We start from the raw sequence: 19,429 nt of genomic DNA on the forward strand, positions 1-19,429 counted from the left end.
AGGTTTGTTAATTTATACAATGAATATAGGCCTATAATTAAAATGATTAACACTGCAGTCATCAATGACAATTCAGCTTTACTTCAGGCACTGGTTTTCAAAAACAACCTGTTTAACACAAAATACGTTTCTTCTCATGTTTTTCACTACGAGCCAAAAAAATAAATATTAAGGGAATAATTTAAGACAGTTATATCAGCATATGTTAGACTAGATTCGTCTCTCGTTTTCTCAGAGAGAATATGCGCCGGTAATGCCGTCAGTAGTTTTTTTTTATTTTTTACTTTCACGTTCTCTAGTGAATTGCACAAAGTTTGCGTGTTGCTTGCTTGAGTTGCTTGACCCCTCCCCCATAATATCTTTATAGGCAACATATTAGGCACTTTTTTAGGTTTTTAATGTTTATTTTTCAATGTTAATGAGAGTGACACCGAGAGTTAAAAAACAGGAAAATCATTTGGACTAAACAGACTGTCCTAAATATTTGTTATAGTAGCATCATATTAATGCTAGAAAGCCTATTCATTTGGCAACTGTTTTTTTAAATAAACCATTATATTTCATAAATCTATTTTCACACTCATCTTGAGTGAGGGGGCGGGATAGTCCGAGTGCCCCCTCACGCCCCCCCGTGGCGCCGGCCCTGCATAAGAGCCTATAGATAAGCTGACATCCATTTAAAAAGAGGCTTCATAATGAGGCTAGTTTCTGTGTTCATCCCCATGAAGGAAATGTTTTATTGGTTTATTTGATTTGATTTTTGAATATGCATTACGTTACTTTTGCGTTACTTTTTGTCACCTGGGCTGGGCTCGCTTAGTTATTTTTAATAACAGAAAACACAAAAGTTATATTTTTGGCAACTGTAAAGGCCCTTTGACACAAAGAGTGAAATGAATAAGCCTGAAGAAAATGCCTCTGCGCTTACTCCCAATTTCTCTTTACACAGGGACAGGAAAGGTGTCAGTGAATAAATAGGGAAACAAAAGTAACTTGCGTTACTTATTAGAAAAAGTAACTCAGATATTTTCTTGTCAATTTAAAAGTAATGCGTTACTTTACTAGTTACTTGAAAAAAAGCAATCTGATTACGTAACTCGCGTTACTTGTAATGCATTACCCCCAACACTGTCTTAGTATACTAGTAATAATAATAATAATAATAATTTAACAATAAAGCATTCAATTCGTTAATTAAATAATTTTCCAGTTGGGCATTGCTAATTTTCAATTTTTCATTGCTTTTTTTAAGTTTGTGTTTTGGGAATACCGATTTACAATAATAATAAAAATAAATAAATAAATAAAATAAAAATAAAAAAGTAAACTAACTGACACTGAATATTCTAAATAGCTGGGGAAAATACAGGATACGTTATTTTTATGATGATTTGTGCTGAATAACACAACAAAGTATGGTTAAAATGAATTGGGACAACAGTGTTTCGTAGTTCATTTTCATCTGATGAACAAATCCGTATTCAGTAATCACTCAAAATGATTCAGAACTATGTTGATTCAGTACAAAGATCCGGTTCAGAGGAGTTGATTGTTCCAGATACACTGCATATTTGTACGGTATGTTTTTTTGTTGTTGTTGTTTTTTGTTTTTTAATTCACTAAAATGAACCGGCTTGGCAAGAGGACAGTTTAAAAAGAAAATAAAAATATATGATGGGTCATATTTGATCTTATTGTCACGACATCAGTAGTTTTAAGAGTTATCGTTTCAGAGATTTACTTGTAGGCTACTTTAAAACGAGACATAGACAAGAGTGAGTGGGCCGTTTTTCCTCGTTTAATTAGCACTAGATACATGTCAAGGTAAATGTCAAACATTTTATTTATTTGTCCAAGACATTAAAGAATCACTGAATCGAACTGAAAAGAACCGTTTGCGGAAACGAGTCGGATCTTAACGTCGTCGGAGGGTGGTCTCAGTGGGCGGGGCTTCTCTGGATTTACTAAAAGCGTCCGCGAGCGCTCTGTCTGTCCTGTACGGAGAACCACGTGTGACTGAACGGTGTCTACCTCGTCACTCTCCCGTTATCAGCTATACTGTAAAATAACCTTCAGTCATGGTCAAGCTTGTCACGGTAAGATACCTGCAAACATATACAGTTAAGCGTTTAAATTTGAGTTTAAACTGTCAAAACGCGAAATATTCCGTTTTTCGGGTTTTTTTTGCGTCTGGTGCGAGGAAGGCCCACGTGTGCAACACATGTATTTCGATCAAATGTGTGTTATAGCTTTGCAAATGTAAACTCAAAGACTGAAAGTGTTTTTTAATGCTAAATAGCTGCGCCTGAAGTCCGCTAATTTAATTTAACAGTTTTTTTGTTAGTTTTTGGTTTAACACGGGCTGGCCACGCTTCTCCTTTATTAGGCCTCAGCTGACAGCCTGACACGCGTGAACTATGCTTTGTTTTAGTATGTAACGTTGTTTTGTAGCGTTGTGAAATCTATCTCTTGTTTACCGATATTTTTAGGGTGTCGTGGTTTCGCGCTAAATCGCGTGTTCGCCATGTGTGCCGTGTAGCATTGTTAGCTCAAAGCTAAACGCCTCCATTTTGGCTCTTTGAGGCGAACGAGCGGACATTTAATACGCAGCACTAAACCGCGTCGTGTTGTTAGCGCGTATTATTTGATTTGCGCGATTATAGTGAGCATGGCACGTGTTTTTTATGTTAGCATGTTTGATAGCAAGCATGTTGGTTTTCCACGTGTAACCTGAACCGCACGTGGGTTCATCCACGCGCAGTGCTTTGGCTTTTAAAGCGTCTCAAACTTTAACATTTTAATAGTGGTTGTATTTTAAGTGACGAATTATTTAATTCAACCATTTAAGCAATTTTACACAAACGTATCGCGCTTTTTGAATATTTTGGATTATTTTATTCTTGCTCTCTAAGCATTTCAAAGGAAAGCGATCAAATTGTTTGATTTGGCCACACCTCCAAACATTTATTTCATACCTGGGGATGTATGTATCTATCTATCTATCTATCTATCTATCTATCTATCTATCTCTCAACTTATCATATTTTCTGAACAATGTTGCATGGAGTCAAACTGTCATTTATGTAGAGAAGTTGTTTGTTTTTTTACATTTTGTGCTCAGAAGTAATAAACTAAACCCATTTGCAAACAGTTTAAATACAATATTAATAAACTAGAATATAATAAAGACTTGTATTTTTAGTTCTAATTACTAGGATCTTTTTAATTTGTTTAGAACAGAAATAGTTTGCCCCCACAAACCCAGCCTTTTCTCTCCGTTTGCAGGCAGCTAAAAAACAAGTACTGCCAAAGAAAAAGGCACCTCCACCTCCTGAGGATGTGGAAGAAGCCAGCGAGGAGGATGAGGAGGTGAGGAATTGATCTGTAAACAATAGTTGAATCATTTTGCTGCCTATGAAGGAACTGTTAACTGAGATTCAATCTGAATTCGACAGGTGCTTCCAGCTAAAGCTGTAGGAAAGAAAGCAGCGACTCCGGTCAAGGCAGTGAAAAATGGAAAAGGTGCTGCCAAACAGGAGGATGATGATGATGATTATTACGACGATGTCGACGAAGTAGAATCTGGTAAGTCAATTGATTTCATGGTTCTGTCAGTGCTGTATTAATTTAAAGGTCAAAGTGTAATTCATACTTCTCGAACCTCCCCATGTAGAAGAGGAAGTTCCTCCTCCACCAAAGAAGGCCACACCTGCCAAGGCAACTCCTGCCAAGGCAACTCCTGCCAAGAAAGCAGCACCTGCTGAGGAGGATGGTATGAAAGTGCTCCAGGGTGGTGTGTATTCATAAGTGATTTGAACATTTCTAACAACTCCATTTTCTGTCTTTACAGACGACAAATCTGAGGAAGAGCTGCCTCCACCCAAGAAGGCAACTCCTGCCAAAGCCACAAAGAAAGCAACTCCTGCAGCCAAAAAACCTGCTGCGAAAGCAGCCGCGGTGAAGCAGGAGGATGAGGATGACGTGGAAGATGGTGTGTGTCTTTAAGCGCTGCACATGTGATGCACCAAGGGATTTAATACTGAAAGTGTTTGATTTTGTGGACCGTTTGCTGCTTTCATTTTTAAATATTTTGTCCTGATTCAGACGAGGAGGAAATGGACACTACTCCAGCACTCAGAAAGGCAGGAATGGTGAAAGCAGCAGCGGAGGAGGAGGAGGAGGAGCAGGATGGCAATGAAGATGAGGAAGATGGTATGAAAGTGAATTGATGTTATGCTGATCAGATACATTATGGTCTGTTAAAATATTAAGTTGCGACTGATTCTTTATCTCTGATAAAGCATTTCGAAATCTGAATGCCATTTTCACATTCTGGGTCTGTTTGGAGCGAAGAAATGGAGACAAAAATTGCAATATAACAATAGTTATACATTTGGTGTGTAGGCAATTGTAGTTTAGATAGTTATTGATAAAATACACCTGAATTTGTTAGTAGCTATTAAAGACCCAAAATGAGTTATTTTATGTTGAGAGAAATGTATAATGTATGTGTATTCAGAAACCCCGGTCACTCCAGCAAAAAGGAAAGCCGAGACCAAAAAAGAGAAGGAAACGCCGCCGGCTAAGAAAGTTAAAACTGATGGTGAAGGTGAGACTTTAATTCAATACGCTTCAGTTCTTGTGCATTAAACTACATATGATGATGATAAAGGGACTTAATACTGAAATATGATGTCACCTTTTATATTGATTCTGATGCTGTTTTAAGGGGGGGGGGTCTATTTCTTTGTCTTGGTATGTCTGAATTTGCTCTGAATTTTCAGGTTTCAGTCTCTTCTTGGGAAACTTAAACTACAATGAAACAGAGTCCGAAATCGCAAAGTTCTTCTCAAAGGAAGGCCTTGAAGTTAAGGAAGTCCAACTTGGTGGGACCACGTAAGGAGATAATTGTTGTTGAATATACTATTCAAGTCAACTTTGTCATTGCAAAGTAGTTGTGGGTGTTTATTTGACTTCTAAATCGGGCATCATTTGTCTTGAAGGAGATTTGCCTATGTTAACTTCACATCAGAGGAAGAGTTGCAGAAGGCTTTGGAGCTCAGTGGCAAGCAGCTGATGGACGCAAAGATGAAATTCAACAATGCCAGAAGGGCAGAGGATTTTCGGGAAAAGAGAAGAGGTAAAATTCCCGCAGCTGCCGCTTTGAGCACAAATCCAACCAGAAATGATGACACCTTTTCACTTTCCTGAACTCTCGTGTGGGTTTAAGATAGTCAAGTGCTGATCTGGAGCTGTCGTTAATGTGGTAATCAAACATTGAAGGCGCAGATGCTGACTTTTTTTATTTATTTTCTTCCTCCTCAGCGAAAGGCTTACGCACTTTGTTCGTAAAGAACCTGCCGGACTCTGCAACGCTGGAGGGATTGCAGGAAATCTTTGACCAGGCTGTAGATATCCAGATGCCGACGGACGACAGCGGTTCTAACAGAGGGTAAGACTAAGCCACGGCTGTTCATGTCTTTTAAGAATGCTGCCTTTAAGCAAATCCTTGACTGACTGACTCCTCTTGGGGTACAGAATCGCCTTCCTCGAGTTTGAGTCGGAGGCGATCGCCGATAAGACAATGGAGGAGGCACAAGGGTCAGATTATCTGGGCCATTGTATCGTCTTAGAATATACAGGAGAAAAGGGTCGGAAGGACAGAGGTGAGTTACGGTGCTGTCTAGGTCCAATTTTGTCTGGTTTGGCTCTGGACTAGATCTGTTGTAGATGAACGTTAACAGCACTCTTGTGTTCTACTCATTTTAGCTATTGCTGTTGCAAACAAAGTACTGGTTGTGAACAACCTTTCGTTCACTGCGAATGAAGACTCCCTCCAGAGTGTGTTTGAGAAGGCCGTGTCCATCAGAATGCCTCGGAACAACGGCGTCACAAACAGGTACATCAGTTGATTCAATGCATTTAAATGGGTAGACATTAATTGTTTAGGTTTTGCATTTGTCCTAAATGCAATAAACACTTTGAATCTTCGATTCAACAACAGGCAAGAACTTCAGCAATTGAACACCAGGAAGAATATTTGCTGACTGGAATGGTTCAATTGATTCATGGAATCTGAAAATTTGAAGTTACAGATTCACTTTTTGACTTAATTTGAATTCAGTTTCTGTGACGTTATGGGATCACTTGCGCCGGTTTCACACTGCAAGCGTAAGCAGCGCGTATTTTTTTTTTTTTTCGGCGCCCATGTTAACGGATGAGAGCGTTCACACAGCACGCAGGAGCGGCGCGGCAGCGCGTAGCAGGAGCGGCAGTGCCGCGATCGTTTCGGCGGCGAGTCTATTTTTGCTGCGCTGCTTACGCTCAATTAAAGTGACAAAGCATTGAGTATGGACAAAATGCACACGAAAAAGTGAAATTTTTCCCCAGAATGTAAATTAATGACATCTACTATGTTGTAAATGGAGTATAAACTTCAGTAAAAAATAAAATAATACTATATATTACAAAAAACTAAATAAAATAAAGTTTTTGCTCTAATCACTAAAATTAGTTTAAATTTATACTGTTATTTCAGCTTAAGTCACTGGTTAATTGTATTAATTATATTAGCCTATGTGTTATAACTATATAGTAAGTTGCGTAAGAACAGGTGTCATGTTGACATCATGATGACGATACTAGTGCTAATGCAAAGAAGACAATCATGGACGACACTCGTCTATCGTGGAGGCTGAGAAACAGTTATTTATGATCCTCATAATTTACTATATAAAGACTTGCAGGCGAAGGAAAAAGCATGGAAGGAAGTTGCATCAGCACTTGGTGCAGAAAGTAATAACCTTTCTTTCTTTTTTGTTTTCAATTTTTAGCATGCCCATGTACGAACAAATGAATAGCTAATTAACTAAATGCATGCAAATCCAATCAGTAGCCTACAGTTTCTGAAGTATTACAATCAGTAAAGAAACAACACTGATGAAATAAAAACATTTATTTAAAAATGGATACTTTTCACACAATAATCACATATATATATATATATATATATATATATATATATATATATATATATATATATATGAGATATACGTATACAATTAAATGTTTCAAGTTGAGGAGGAAGGTAGGCTATTCTTCCTTCATCTTACATTGTGTGTAAACTGCATAGTGTACCTAAAGTCTGCGTCTCATCCTTTGTCGTAGTCTTCTTAACAACATATATAGCGCGATTGCCTGCCTTCTGTCAACAACTCTCACTACACGCAAACAAAGCATAAAATAAAGTTGAAAACAAACTTATTTCGTAATTTATTAAAAAAAATAAATAGTTTTCCATCTGTAATGTATTTTAAATAGAAATAAAACAAAGCTAACTTATTACCCATTATTGAGAAATCTGTACAAAATCCGCGGTTCAGGTGCGCGCTGCAAACGCAGCCGGTGTGAATGCAAAATGGATACGCGCTGCTTCTGCTCTGCTTCCGTCCTGCTTGCGCGCTGCGTACGCCCTGCTTACGCTTGCAGTGTGAAGCCGGCGTTAGAGTTAATACGAATTGTAAGATTCCATTGTTATGGATTCGTTTAGAATAATTCAAATTGTCACATTCCAGGAAGTTATGGAATATGTAAACTTTACAACCATCTGTGTCTAAAGCCATTTGTTTACTTTTTTTTTTAAATGATTAAGATCAGTATTTAAGGAATAGCTTTTGACAGGCTGAATGATGCAAAGTCGTTCCCTGCCAGTAGGTGGTGCTTGCATAATCAAACTCATTCCAAACAAAACGAGAAGTGATCCTCAATTTTAAATTTGACACTGAATAATAATCTGCGCTTCTCGATCACTTAGGTAAGTAGTATGTTCTTGAACACGACCTAGTTGCTATTTTATGCAATGGCGGCAACCAAAAAGCATGCATCTTATTGGTTAGTTTTCTTTTGCATTGTGATGGGCAAATGTTTTTGGCAGCCATTCATTCAAATTGAAATTTCTTTGCGTTAAAATTATGCCCCTTTACCGAATCCTTACAGGTTGAATTTGGTCACATTCAAGTGTCTTGATGTTTTAGATGTGCTGACTTTGCTTTGGTCTAATGTTTTTATTTTTTTCCGTAGATTTGCCTTTTTAGATTTTGAGAAAACGGAGGATGTCAAGGATGCGCTGGAGAAACTCAACAACAGAGAAATTGAGGGCAGAGATATCATATTACAATTCAATCAGACTGACAGACAGCAAAAAAAAAGCGGCAGTGGAGGCGGCAGTGGAATCTCTGGTTAGTAAAGCCCTGCTGCTTCAATCAAATCCTTTTTTATTAATTTATTTATTTTTTACAAATGCTAGTTGCTAACTGTGTCGTCCCTCTGTTTGTAGGAATTACAAGAGCCCTGTTTGTCAAAGGCCTGTCAGAAGACACCACAGATCAGTCTCTGAAAGAGGCTTTTGCTGGAGCCATCAACGCCAAAGTAGTCGTAGACAGAGAGACCGGATCACCTAAAGGGTACAGCCGTATTTGATACTTTTAACACGTTTCATGCTTCTCACGAGCTCCTCTGTCGATCCAGTGGCAGTGTATGAATTCGCACGTTTGATACAGTAACCGCTGCTTTAGTGTTTTTTTCCCTCCACCCGCTCTGAATGTTTGCTTAATACTGTTTCCTCCTCCAGGTATGGTTTCATAAACTTCAATAGCGAAGAAGACTGCAAGGCGGCCAAAGATGCCATGGATGGCAGCGAAATCGACGGACACAAAATCAGTCTGGACTACGCCGTGCCCAAGGGCGACGGTAGCCGAGGGGGAGGCAGAGGTGGTTTTCGAGGGGGTTACGGAGGACGCGGCAGTGGACGTGGTGGTTTCGGAGGCCGAGGGGGCGGCTGGGGCGGTGGCTTCAGGGGAGGCCGTGGAGTTAGAGGAGGCGGCGGCTTCAGAGGAGGAAGAGGCGGTGGGTGTCAATCAATCTAGTGGTGCATTTAAAGACCAAGTACATGATAGAAGACTAGTACACTATACTGTTTATATTTAATTTTTAGTAGTATTAGTGGTAATAGAAATGTATTGTACGTCTACTTGAATCTAAATAGTTCTGTAAATTGTATCTATGTAGTAATTTGAGAAGTCTAATTCAATTGAATCAAAATAAGATTCATTTAGACACCATTTATAAAAATTTTGTAAGATCTATTTGTCTAGTTAAATCTTTTTTTTTTTTTTTTTTTTTTTTTTTTTTTCCAAATCTATAGTTTTCTAGTTAAATCTAATATTTTAACTAGGTCTATGTAATTTATTACTGTATGGCTACTTGAACTCTTACTAATTGTCTATAGTTTGTCTAAATGGTCTTTTGTAGTTTTTGTTTGAATCTAATTTCATTTAAGTGTGACATCTAAAGCTTTTCTTCTAATTAAATCTGATTGCACTTACATTTATCTAAATGTTGTTTGGGTTTTCCTACTACTTTGAGGCGGCTTTAGTCAGTTAGTGAAATGAGAAATGCTAGTAATTACTAATATGGCAGCGTGCCTTTTTTAACTAAGCTGTATAAATTTTAAAAATTCTCATTTTTCAGGTGGACGAGGTGGATTTGGAGCTAGACCACAAGGGAACTCGATCAAGGTTGAATAAGTCTGTAACTGAACTGTTTCCATTTGCTTAAATCCACATTGTCAGCGTTTCTAGGACATTCCAGAAAGCATCAGTAACTGTACAGTGACCCCTGACCCCTCACTCCCTTTTAACTGTGTGATTTCTGAGACGTCCCAACCATCCGCGTGAATTTAAATGTGACTGTTGTACTTATGCTCTGCTGGTTTAGGTACATGTTGTACATGCAACAGGTCTTTTTTGTGTTGTCTCCCCCCCCCCCCCCAAATTGTATTTAATTTTCACATTTCTTTTTAAGTTGGCTTTAGGTGCAAGTTTAATGTGCAGTACCTTTTTAATGTGCAAAGCATATTGTAACACACATGGAATTGACGCCTATTTAGAGATGTAAATCTATTTGAATGGGATTAAGATGGATAACAAGAGTGTTGTAAGGCTAATGTCAAATTTATGAACTAAATGTGGCTTGTGACCGAGGGTTTTGCTTTCTTTTTTCTTTTTCCCCAGTTCAGATTTTTCATAATGTAAAGAACCATTTAATTAAACATGGTTTTTAAACTCTTTGGCTTGTTGTGATTTGAATATTTATGCACTTCGTTAGGTTTTTTTTTTTTTTTTCTTGCTGCAGACAAGTCCTACAGAGACTTGTTAAACTGATCAATTTTAGATGTTAAATCCCTTCCTAAATTCAGTAGAATCTTTTACTAATTAACTGGAATGAATCTGAAGGCACTGCAGTAAACCAGAGCAGAGTGGTGTCTAAAGTCGTTTGGCATAATTTGTTAAAACCAGTTTTGTTGAGCTCTACACACAATGTAGATTAAATTGATAATGTGGGGGAAATAAAAATAAAAAAATCTGAAATTAGTAAATCATGAGAACTTTTAACTTAAAATGTTTAGTTGAATAATTCCCAGTTGTGTTGATTTTCTCATTTTAATTGTGAGTTTGTGACTTAGTCTAGAAAACTAAGAGCTGGTTTCACAGACAGGGCTTAGACTAAACCAGGATTGGGCCATAGATCAATTAGGACACTTAAGTAACTTTTTATAAACGTGCTTACAAAAAAACATTACTGGGGTGCATGTTGAGACCAAACAAAGGCATATTATAAGATCAGTCAGTGCAACTTTATTTCATCTGAAACGGCTCGGATTTGCATTTTAGTCTAGGACTAGGCTTAAGTCTTGTCTGTGAAACCGGGGGTAAAAGTATGAACTTTATTAAACACAATATAATTAATTAGCCTATATTAAGTCATTAAACAAACTTTGGCTGAAAATGTTATGAAACCACACAGTACGATTTTTTTTTTCTTTTGTGATGTTAAAATGATTTCTCCATGTTTTCATTGTGGGCACGGATATCATTGACTGATGCCAATGCTTATGAAATGAGTAGCTACTGCTGAAAAAAACAATAGCACCCTGCCCAAAACACAATAGAAAATCTAATGCATTTAATGGTTATAATGGGAACTGTATTGGTTTTAATGGAAAGTATAATGGTGTCTACTGGTATGTGGTGGATTCTATTGGTGGGATGTTAAATCATATTGTAAAAATGCCCAAAACACTACAGAAAGGAATTTTGTAATGCTTTTACTGGAAAAAGCTAATGGCATTTTAATGGAAACCACTGGAATTTCTGTGACGGTTTCTATTGTTTTTTTAGCAGGATAATGTTTGGAAGCTAACCAATACGTGTTTACAGTAGCTGATTGAATATCTATAGCCATATATTGGCATAATTTAAAGTCGATTGTGAACGACACAAATTAAAAACGCACTTTTATTTAGCTAATTATCAAAAAAAAATAAGTTTATCCTGACAGATGGCGCTAATGCTTCACATGAACCAAACTATAGTAAAGTGTTATATTATTTACAACATTTTAATGGATACTAGCATACTGTAGAACTAGTGAACTGATAAACTGTAGTATACTTTAGTTTTTACTACAGTAAACTAGTGTATTACTATATAGTTGTAGAAGTACAGTATTGGCTAATTTGTTATATTGCCACATTAACTATAGAATTACCACAACAGATGAATTCAAGTACTTTAGTATGGTTCAGAAACATTAGTATTTACTCTAAATGACTAGAAGCACGGAAGGATAGCGGCGCTGATGTTAGCATTATGCTAGCACTGTTATTAGATGAAGTATGACACGGTGTTTTGAGGACAAAACTGCCAGAGAAAGTAATAATAGTGTTTAAGTGAGACTGTGATGGTCTTCTTACCCATAATGACCTGCTGTAATATCAGTAGATGGCCGGATGATGGCAGACTCTTCGAGAAAGACAGAAACGCCTCGTGCTGGAAGTCAAACACAACACGTGTATCATAAAGAGGGCATTGTTATGATCTCAACACGTTGTCTAAAAGCTAAAAGAACTGATTTTCCTATAATTGATAAGTTTATTAACCTAAAAAGCCGTTGTGATGTTGCGCGTGGCATCCTCAAAAATACAAAACAAAATAACGAAGCTTGAGTTTTTAAAATCTGAATTTATAGCGTTAACTTTGAAGCTGAACTATGCAAATATCGTTTCATAAATCATTGTGTGACAGCCTGGCCTGAGGCGATGATACTCGATGCTTTACAGCTGGGTATATCAAAGCCTTTTGCCTGAAATGATTCACAAATATCATATATTGTGTGTTTAAGTTTTTGGTGTTTTCCCAAAACTACAAACGTATTCCAACAGTTTTAATAGGGTGACAATATCTAAATAAACCTTAAATGAGTAATTTTGTATTGAATGTGTCTTGCTTTCATAGCATTACAGTTCATAACATTAAAATGTTCAGTTTTACTTCAGAAATCACAGGCACAATTTACCCCAACGTATTCTCCCCAAAGGCACAACGTACCCCGCACCAGGGCCAAGTTGTGCCCCAAAAGCTATATTTGTGAAACCATTTATTTCAGATCCAAAGTTATTGTTCTCAGGGATGCACCACATCTTGAAATATATGTACATCCTTAAGTGGAAGGTATACTGTCATGACCTCACTTTGAGTAAAAACTGCACCCCACTGTCTCCTATAGTTTTGCTTTGCTTGTATAAATCACAATTAGCTCAACCCTAACATCACTCATGGTGATGGGAATAAATATATGAATTAAAAAGAGATGAATATCAGATTCATAAAAATGGACTGCTAAATAAATCAAATTAAAATTAAAAAGAAAGAAAAAAATGTTCGAATCCCGAACAGCCATGATTCTGTAATATATTCATTGGTGATAATAATAACACAGGACTTTTTTTTTGGCATCAGTTATTCTCAGACTTGGTTTTCTGTTTGCTTTACGTGTTGTATAAGCCTTGCATTGTCGTCAAAATGTCAATATTTCGGCACATATGGCCAAACGTATTTGGACACCTGAAGCCCACACCCATATTTTATTGAATAATTTCAAAACCATCAGCATTAAATGCTCCTTCTTAACAGCATCTTGGATTTTGGAAAGGTTTTCGACTATACGTTGAAACTCAAAATCATCTCAAAGTCATGTCAAAAAAAATTTTGTGCAAGCTAATAATTCCTTTATTTTTTTTCCAAACCACACACTGTAAACCATCTCTAATGAGTGTCATTTTTGGCATGCTTTATAATACTGACAGTAAACTGAAAGCAAGTTTCTCAAGAATGTCGGTGACATTTAGACAGATTTTCTCTGGAATTAAAAGGCTTCACCAGCCCTGATAATGAACTTTCCAGTAGAGTAGCACGGCTGATTATAGAGATCTAGGTTAACTGTTAAACTTGCACAGCTTCACTCATTGTGCTTATGAATGCACAGTCATGCGACGTGGATTGAAGCTGTCGTGCATAACTTGATCCATGTTTATGGAATTGCCATTCATAGAGGCTGTATACCAGTCTACTGTAGTCAAATAAAGGATTGTTGAACCCTGGTGTCAAATGTCAAGATGCCTATCTTTCTGCATAGCAGTTTTTAGAATAACAGTTTATGTTTTAGTCCTCCTGTTCGATTTCCCCTGTTTGCAAGTTTGTTTTTCAGCAGCATTTTTACTTTAAACAAAGAAAAAACAAAGAACAGCGAACAAGTAATCATATAGCCTACCATTTGTATCACAAAAACAAACACATACGCTCCGCTTTATCAGGGATCTTAGTACTCAAGACAATGTATATGAAGTTAACATATATTCAAGACAATAGTATTTGATTTGAATCTGTATTTAGATACTTGGTTTTGTACATCCATGAATGCTTATTGAAATATATAAGAAGAAAATGCAAATGAATAGCATGGAAGACTGTGGGATTAGTTTCAAAGAAGGTGGACGTGATTTGTATACATATTAAATATATTTGACATCCTATGTCATATATTAATATATTTCAAAGATATTTTATATGGGAATATATACATGTCTAATGAATATGTTGCTAATATATATTTTTTTATAAATATATTCAAAATATATGTGTGTGCGCACACATACATGCATACATTAAATTATTATTATTATTTTTTTAATCAAACCTGTAACAAATACTGAATATTTTATATCTGGAATATTATACATATTATATAAATATATATTTTGAATATTTATATATTTTGAACTGTTTTTATATTGAATTTCAGAAAAATTGAGACATCAGTTATGTGCCTATTTATTAATATGCATTGTCAAATTTGGACAAATATTTGTGTATTTTATATTAAATATTGTATAAACATGTTATATATTATATTTGAAATATATATGTTAATATATATGCAATAAAATGTTTTTATCTCTCTTTTTGATCTTTTACTTGAATTCTTGTTAACAGAACTATGGCAATTTTTTAAGAATAAAAAGGAATAATCAAACGCTTTGCTCTTTTTGAAGAAATTTTTATTTACAAATGGCAAATACTAATTCATTTTCACCTTAGTTTGTTCATTCCAGTTATGTTTTACACAATCAGACCGTGCAGTTTGGATTACAAATGTCTGTGTTTTGCGTAACCTTCAAGTACAATTAAACATCCTACACCAGACTCCGCCTCCTCGGATCCCAGGAGGTATTTAATAAATTAATTAAACATTTGCATGTACCAGACAATGTGCTGTTTCACAGTTTTAAAGTAAACCCTCTACCAAATGAAGCTCAAGTCTATGGTCAACTAAAAAATAAAAACTCTTAAGAGATGGAACATATCATTCAAATATGTATACTGTAATTTCAGAAATGTACATCATTGCAGCAGAAATAACATGGTCTTGTTTAATGAATCTACTTTGAAAACCTGTTAAGGTAATATTTGTCCACAAAGGGGCAGACTAAAATAAAAATGGTGAGGTAGAGACTCGTTAGTTTCTGTTTGGGACAATCGCATTTTGTCTTGTGAGACACAAAGTCATAGTTCGCTCAAAAATAATTTAAACACCTTATGTCTATACAGTTGAAGTCAATGGGGTCCAAAACAAGACCACTTTGACTTACTGCACAGACCCCCCCCCCCCCCCCCCCCAAAAAAAAATACTTCCACAGAAGAAAGAAAATCATAGAACAACATAATGAGGGGTTAATCATTTTCATTTGGGGTGATATTTTTAGTTTTGTAGCCTTGATGTTCCAAAAAAAAAAAAATAGTGAAAGATTTACACAATTTACACATTATCCAACAAACTGCATACCATGTCATTTGGTACATAAATTAAGTTAAAATATTGTCCAGAAATCTCCTCAAAAAAGGAGAACTTATTGTCTTTGAGTAAGTTCTCAAAGCTCTCTCCGCAGGTCCTTTCAGATTCAGAAAGTCTGGGACTATAAGAAGTCCATTTTCTGTGAACAGATCAAGTCACTGTTGACCAGTTTCCACATGTCTATCAAATCCGGCGGGAGCAGTTTATGCACCACTATCATGCTCTTAAAGAAACACGGCTCCTTGTTGAGTCGACTGGTTTTATTCTTCACCAGCCCAAAGGTTTTGAAAGCATTGTGCCTTATTGGAGTTACCTGAAGCACCTCCAGACACATTCCAAGAAACACATCGTCGATGGGATAGAGTTCCAGAGTTTCGCAAGCTCCGTAGAGTTTCCGAGCCAGAGGTCCATCCATCAGGAAACCGCCTCCGCCGGCATACGGGGGGTACAGCGTCTTATTATACAAGGCTTGTGGGATGTAATACTTGTTTTGCTTTTTGCGAATGGGCTTGGCTTTGAAGAGAACGTCGCCGACAAAGAGGTCCTTCAAGTCTTTGCTGACTTCCAGATACTCCAAGATGTTGGGAACGCTGACGAACACGTCGTCGTCGCCTTTGAAGATGTAGCGGGTGTTTCCGCAGTAGGTGGAGAACCATTTGAGGAAGTGGATCTCCTTGAGGGTCAGGTTGAAGAAGCTATCCATGAAGTCCCATTGCAGGATGTCTCCGTAGATGTAATCCTCGTATTCCAGAAGCTTCTGATGGTTCGCCCGTTCTGCCTCGTTGGAAGACATTCCCAAAAGGAAAAGCGTTTTGATTCTTTTCCCGTTGATCACTTGTTCTTTGCCCCAGGTTTGCCGTATGACCTCCCTTCGATCGTACTGGGTTATCACTGACTTGATGACCATCAGCAAGTCTATATCTCCGGCGCACTTCTCTGGGTGATTCATGAGCATGGGGAAGTATCGGCAGTGCCTGTAGAGCAGGAATTGCCTGAAGTTGGCTTCCAGATCCCTGAACCACTCCGTGGAAGAGAAGTTGAGGTTGACGCTGCAGTTGGAGCTGGTGACGTCCCACGTCATGGGACCTTGCTTTTGTGTTACTTTCGGCCCTTCTGTGGTGGACTCCACTCTTTGAACGCTCTTCCAGAAGTTGACACTAATCGAGTCTTTTTTGTCACCTTCCGCCATGAACTCCATCCGCGCCTGTCTCTCGATTCTGTCGCTCTGGAAGTCTTGCATCGACTTGAGGTTTCCTCTCTGGACCACCATAAGTGCGACTACAGCCAGGAAGAACATGAAGCTAATGCGCTTGTAAACTCGCCATCGTTCTCTGGTAGTCATCCTATAGGCAGAAAATGAGAGAAGCGAGAAATGTGAACTTGAGCAATATTAAAAACCTTGGTAACACTTTAGTTTAGAGGCCAATTCTCACTATAAACTAGTCACTTATTCATATTACTAGCACATAAAGCGCATGACTATATTTTAGATCCCTTAATCCTATTTCATACCTAAACTTAGCTACTACCTTAAAAACTATTAATAAGCAGCAAATTAGGAGTTTGTGGAAAAAGTCATAGTTAATAGTTAGTTAATGGCCAGAGGAGAACTGGCCCCCCGGCTGAACCTGGTTTCTCTCAAGGTTTTTTCCTCCATTCTGTCTCAGAGAGAGTTATGGTTCCTTGCCGCTGTCGCCTCTGGCTTGCTCAGTTGGGGACACTTAATTTCTGGTGATTATCATCAATTTGATTTAGCAGATACTATTTAAACTAAACTGAGCTAGACAATGACATCGCTGAACTCAATAATGAAGTGTTTAATCTTATTATTATACATTACTGACACTCTATCCTCCAATCTGATACGGTTAAGTGCTTTGACACGATCTGTATTGTTAAAAGCACTATAATAAAGCTGACTTGACTTAATAGTGAGAACTGGTCACCAACCTTGAATTCCATTCAAATGCGGTTTTACTTAAGGACGTTTTCTATCTCATATTTGCCAAAAAAAGCTTTGCATAATCGAATGGGCCGCATTATAGCAGGATTTTGTTTCATTTCTTTTACATAGAAAACTTTTCATTTTTTTATTTTTATGGGTTGCATTCTTACTACAATCTGACCACGTAATTTGTCTATTTAGTTCTGAAATATGACTATTAAAAGCATAAAGTTTGTCGTCAAATGTGATATACTGTTATTATAAAAATGATCAAAACATGAATTTGATTCGAATCCAATGTATAATATTAAAAAAGTATTAAAATTATATATGTATTTGTATAGTCGATGTAACATAATATGTTGTTTATATACAAAGCAGTTATTTGAATACTATTAGGACTATGTACATTTAACATGAGAGCGTTATGAAGTGCACTTATGTATATCATATGTTATAATAGCTACTGAATGAGGTGAGGATTTAAATATTGCAAACCACATATGCTGTCGCTAAACCATAGCCTATTCCAGTACGTTATAGGTTTTTATAATATTAATATGTATTTTTTTCATTTATTTTTTTATATTGTGAACCGTTACCAAGCTTGTTTTAGGTAATATAAAGACTACAAAAATCGCCCAAATATATAGATTTCTACGAGAACTTTCTCTAGCATATAGAACATAACCAAACAAACTCATACTCACATTTTGACTTGTCTGATTTATTATAAATGCGTTGCGTGAAACCGGTCTCCTGCTCTTCAAATCAATGACAGGATCTCTTTAGATAATCCAATGCATAACTGCACCAGAAAAAAGGGGAAAAGAAACGCGACAGAAGCCGATAAAAACCCCGAAGCACGGAGTTTCTCTTGAAGATGTGAACATAAGACTCCTTCAGATTCTTTTAAAGTGTGCGTGCCTCATGCAAATAAGGATGACCCGCCCACTGAGCATTGCACCCAAAGAGAACAGAACCTGTACCTGCTTGACAAAATACAGCTTTCACAGCAGCCACTACAGTATATGCATATATAGTTGTATATGTACTCATAGATAGATTGACAGATTATGTGTTTCATCTAAAATTTATAACACTTGTACTTATTACTAAATACTATCCATCATATTTATTATACTTATATTTAATATAATATTTGTTTATGCAATTTAATCCAAACCTGTGTAAATTTGACTTCTGTGGTCTGATGTAAAACATTTCTGTAAAATCCACTACACTTAGGTCAGGATTTATGAATTGACATATGTCTATCAATTACCAAAAGTGTGTGCGTCAAACAGTGGATTGTGTGTGTAAGCATTCTTTATTGTGCCTGCAAAGAATTAGGATAGACTTACTCTGATGCAAAAACCTGCGTCATTTCATGGTACAAGAAGAACTTTTCCGGTTTAGATTGACCTTTTAATAAAGTACAATAAAACATGATTTGCAGTTTTTCACTGAATATTATATTTTAGTGCATTTCTATGTGGTTGAATCAATAAACACGTACAATTATTTCATTATTTATATACTGTATATTAGAACAAACACTTTATTGCTATAAAACACATTTTTTGATCACACATTTTGACACACACACACACACACAAAAAACTAAGTTTTCCTAAATGTGCCTTTATAGTAGCTATCCTTATAGTAATGCTTGCAAACATCAGTACTTATAAAAAGCTAAGGTGCATCTAATGGCTTGGTTTAAGCAAGAAAGACATGAAGTCAAAGGACAATACGAGGAAACCAGCTGCACATGACATAATGAGTCACTGTCCAGGTGGTCTTAGAGTTGCCTGGCATGGTAAAGAAGGACTAGAAACAAGTGTCATGAAAACAAACACGACCAGTGAGAGTCAGCAGCAGAGCACAACATGTTTTACGTGCCAAAAATCATTGTGTTTTCATTGAAGTGTAGCTTTTGAAGTACAGAGGCAAGTTTGAGATCATGTCTCAGTGAAGGGCCGTCAATGTGCTCGCGGACACTCCATCAGCCGTGTTTATCTGGAGACGGCGGTGTGCTTTACTGATAACAGACGCCGCCACAGAGCCAGCACTTCCCCCTTCCTCCTGTCCCAATACACATCCACTTTCTGGAAGCGAGATTTATGAGTACGTCTTCTTTGGGTGCTTTAACGTCACTCGGATGATTTCCCTCAATCCTGTATTGCAGAGTTATTTCTATGTATTTCTGTCGTCGCCCTCTATTAAGTTTTA

General features: G+C 36.9%; 2 protein-coding genes across 2 annotated transcripts; one reads left to right on the forward strand and one right to left on the reverse strand.

The window, feature by feature from the left end:
• The first annotated feature begins 1,942 nt into the window (after positions 1-1,942).
• LOC306867429 (nucleolin-like) lies at positions 1,943-10,124 on the forward strand. The gene is made up of 16 exons (XM_079413074.1): positions 1,943-2,096; positions 3,286-3,369; positions 3,456-3,585; positions 3,674-3,772; positions 3,851-3,991; positions 4,105-4,212; positions 4,520-4,609; positions 4,785-4,896; positions 5,004-5,140; positions 5,326-5,452; positions 5,539-5,666; positions 5,770-5,899; positions 8,080-8,237; positions 8,336-8,462; positions 8,630-8,904; positions 9,529-10,124. The coding sequence occupies exons 1-16, from the start codon at positions 2,079-2,081 to the stop codon at positions 9,582-9,584; spliced, it is 1,920 nt and encodes a 639-aa protein (XP_079269200.1). The 5' UTR covers positions 1,943-2,078; the 3' UTR covers positions 9,585-10,124.
• A 4,321-nt stretch (positions 10,125-14,445) lies between these two features.
• LOC306867324 (UDP-GlcNAc:betaGal beta-1,3-N-acetylglucosaminyltransferase 7-like) lies at positions 14,446-18,117 on the reverse strand. The gene is made up of 2 exons (XM_079412926.1): positions 17,905-18,117; positions 14,446-16,592 (listed from the first exon to the last, which is right to left on the reverse strand). Coding segments are annotated over exons 1-2 (1,224 nt in total). The 5' UTR covers positions 17,907-18,117; the 3' UTR covers positions 14,446-15,370.
• Positions 18,118-19,429: the final 1,312 nt, after the last annotated feature.

Source organism: Barbus barbus, assembly GCF_936440315.1.
Source record: "Barbus barbus genome assembly, chromosome: 49".
NCBI lineage: Eukaryota > Metazoa > Chordata > Actinopteri > Cypriniformes > Cyprinidae > Barbus > Barbus barbus.

Bases quoted from the DNA above. Each gene is read 5' to 3' on its own strand.
- LOC306867429 (XM_079413074.1), top strand. The intron at 5,141-5,325 runs GTAAAATTCCCG...CTTCCTCCTCAG, and splicing joins TTTTCGGGAAAAGAGAAGAG to CGAAAGGCTTACGCACTTTG. The intron at 8,463-8,629 runs GTACAGCCGTAT...TTCCTCCTCCAG, and splicing joins GAGACCGGATCACCTAAAGG to GTATGGTTTCATAAACTTCA.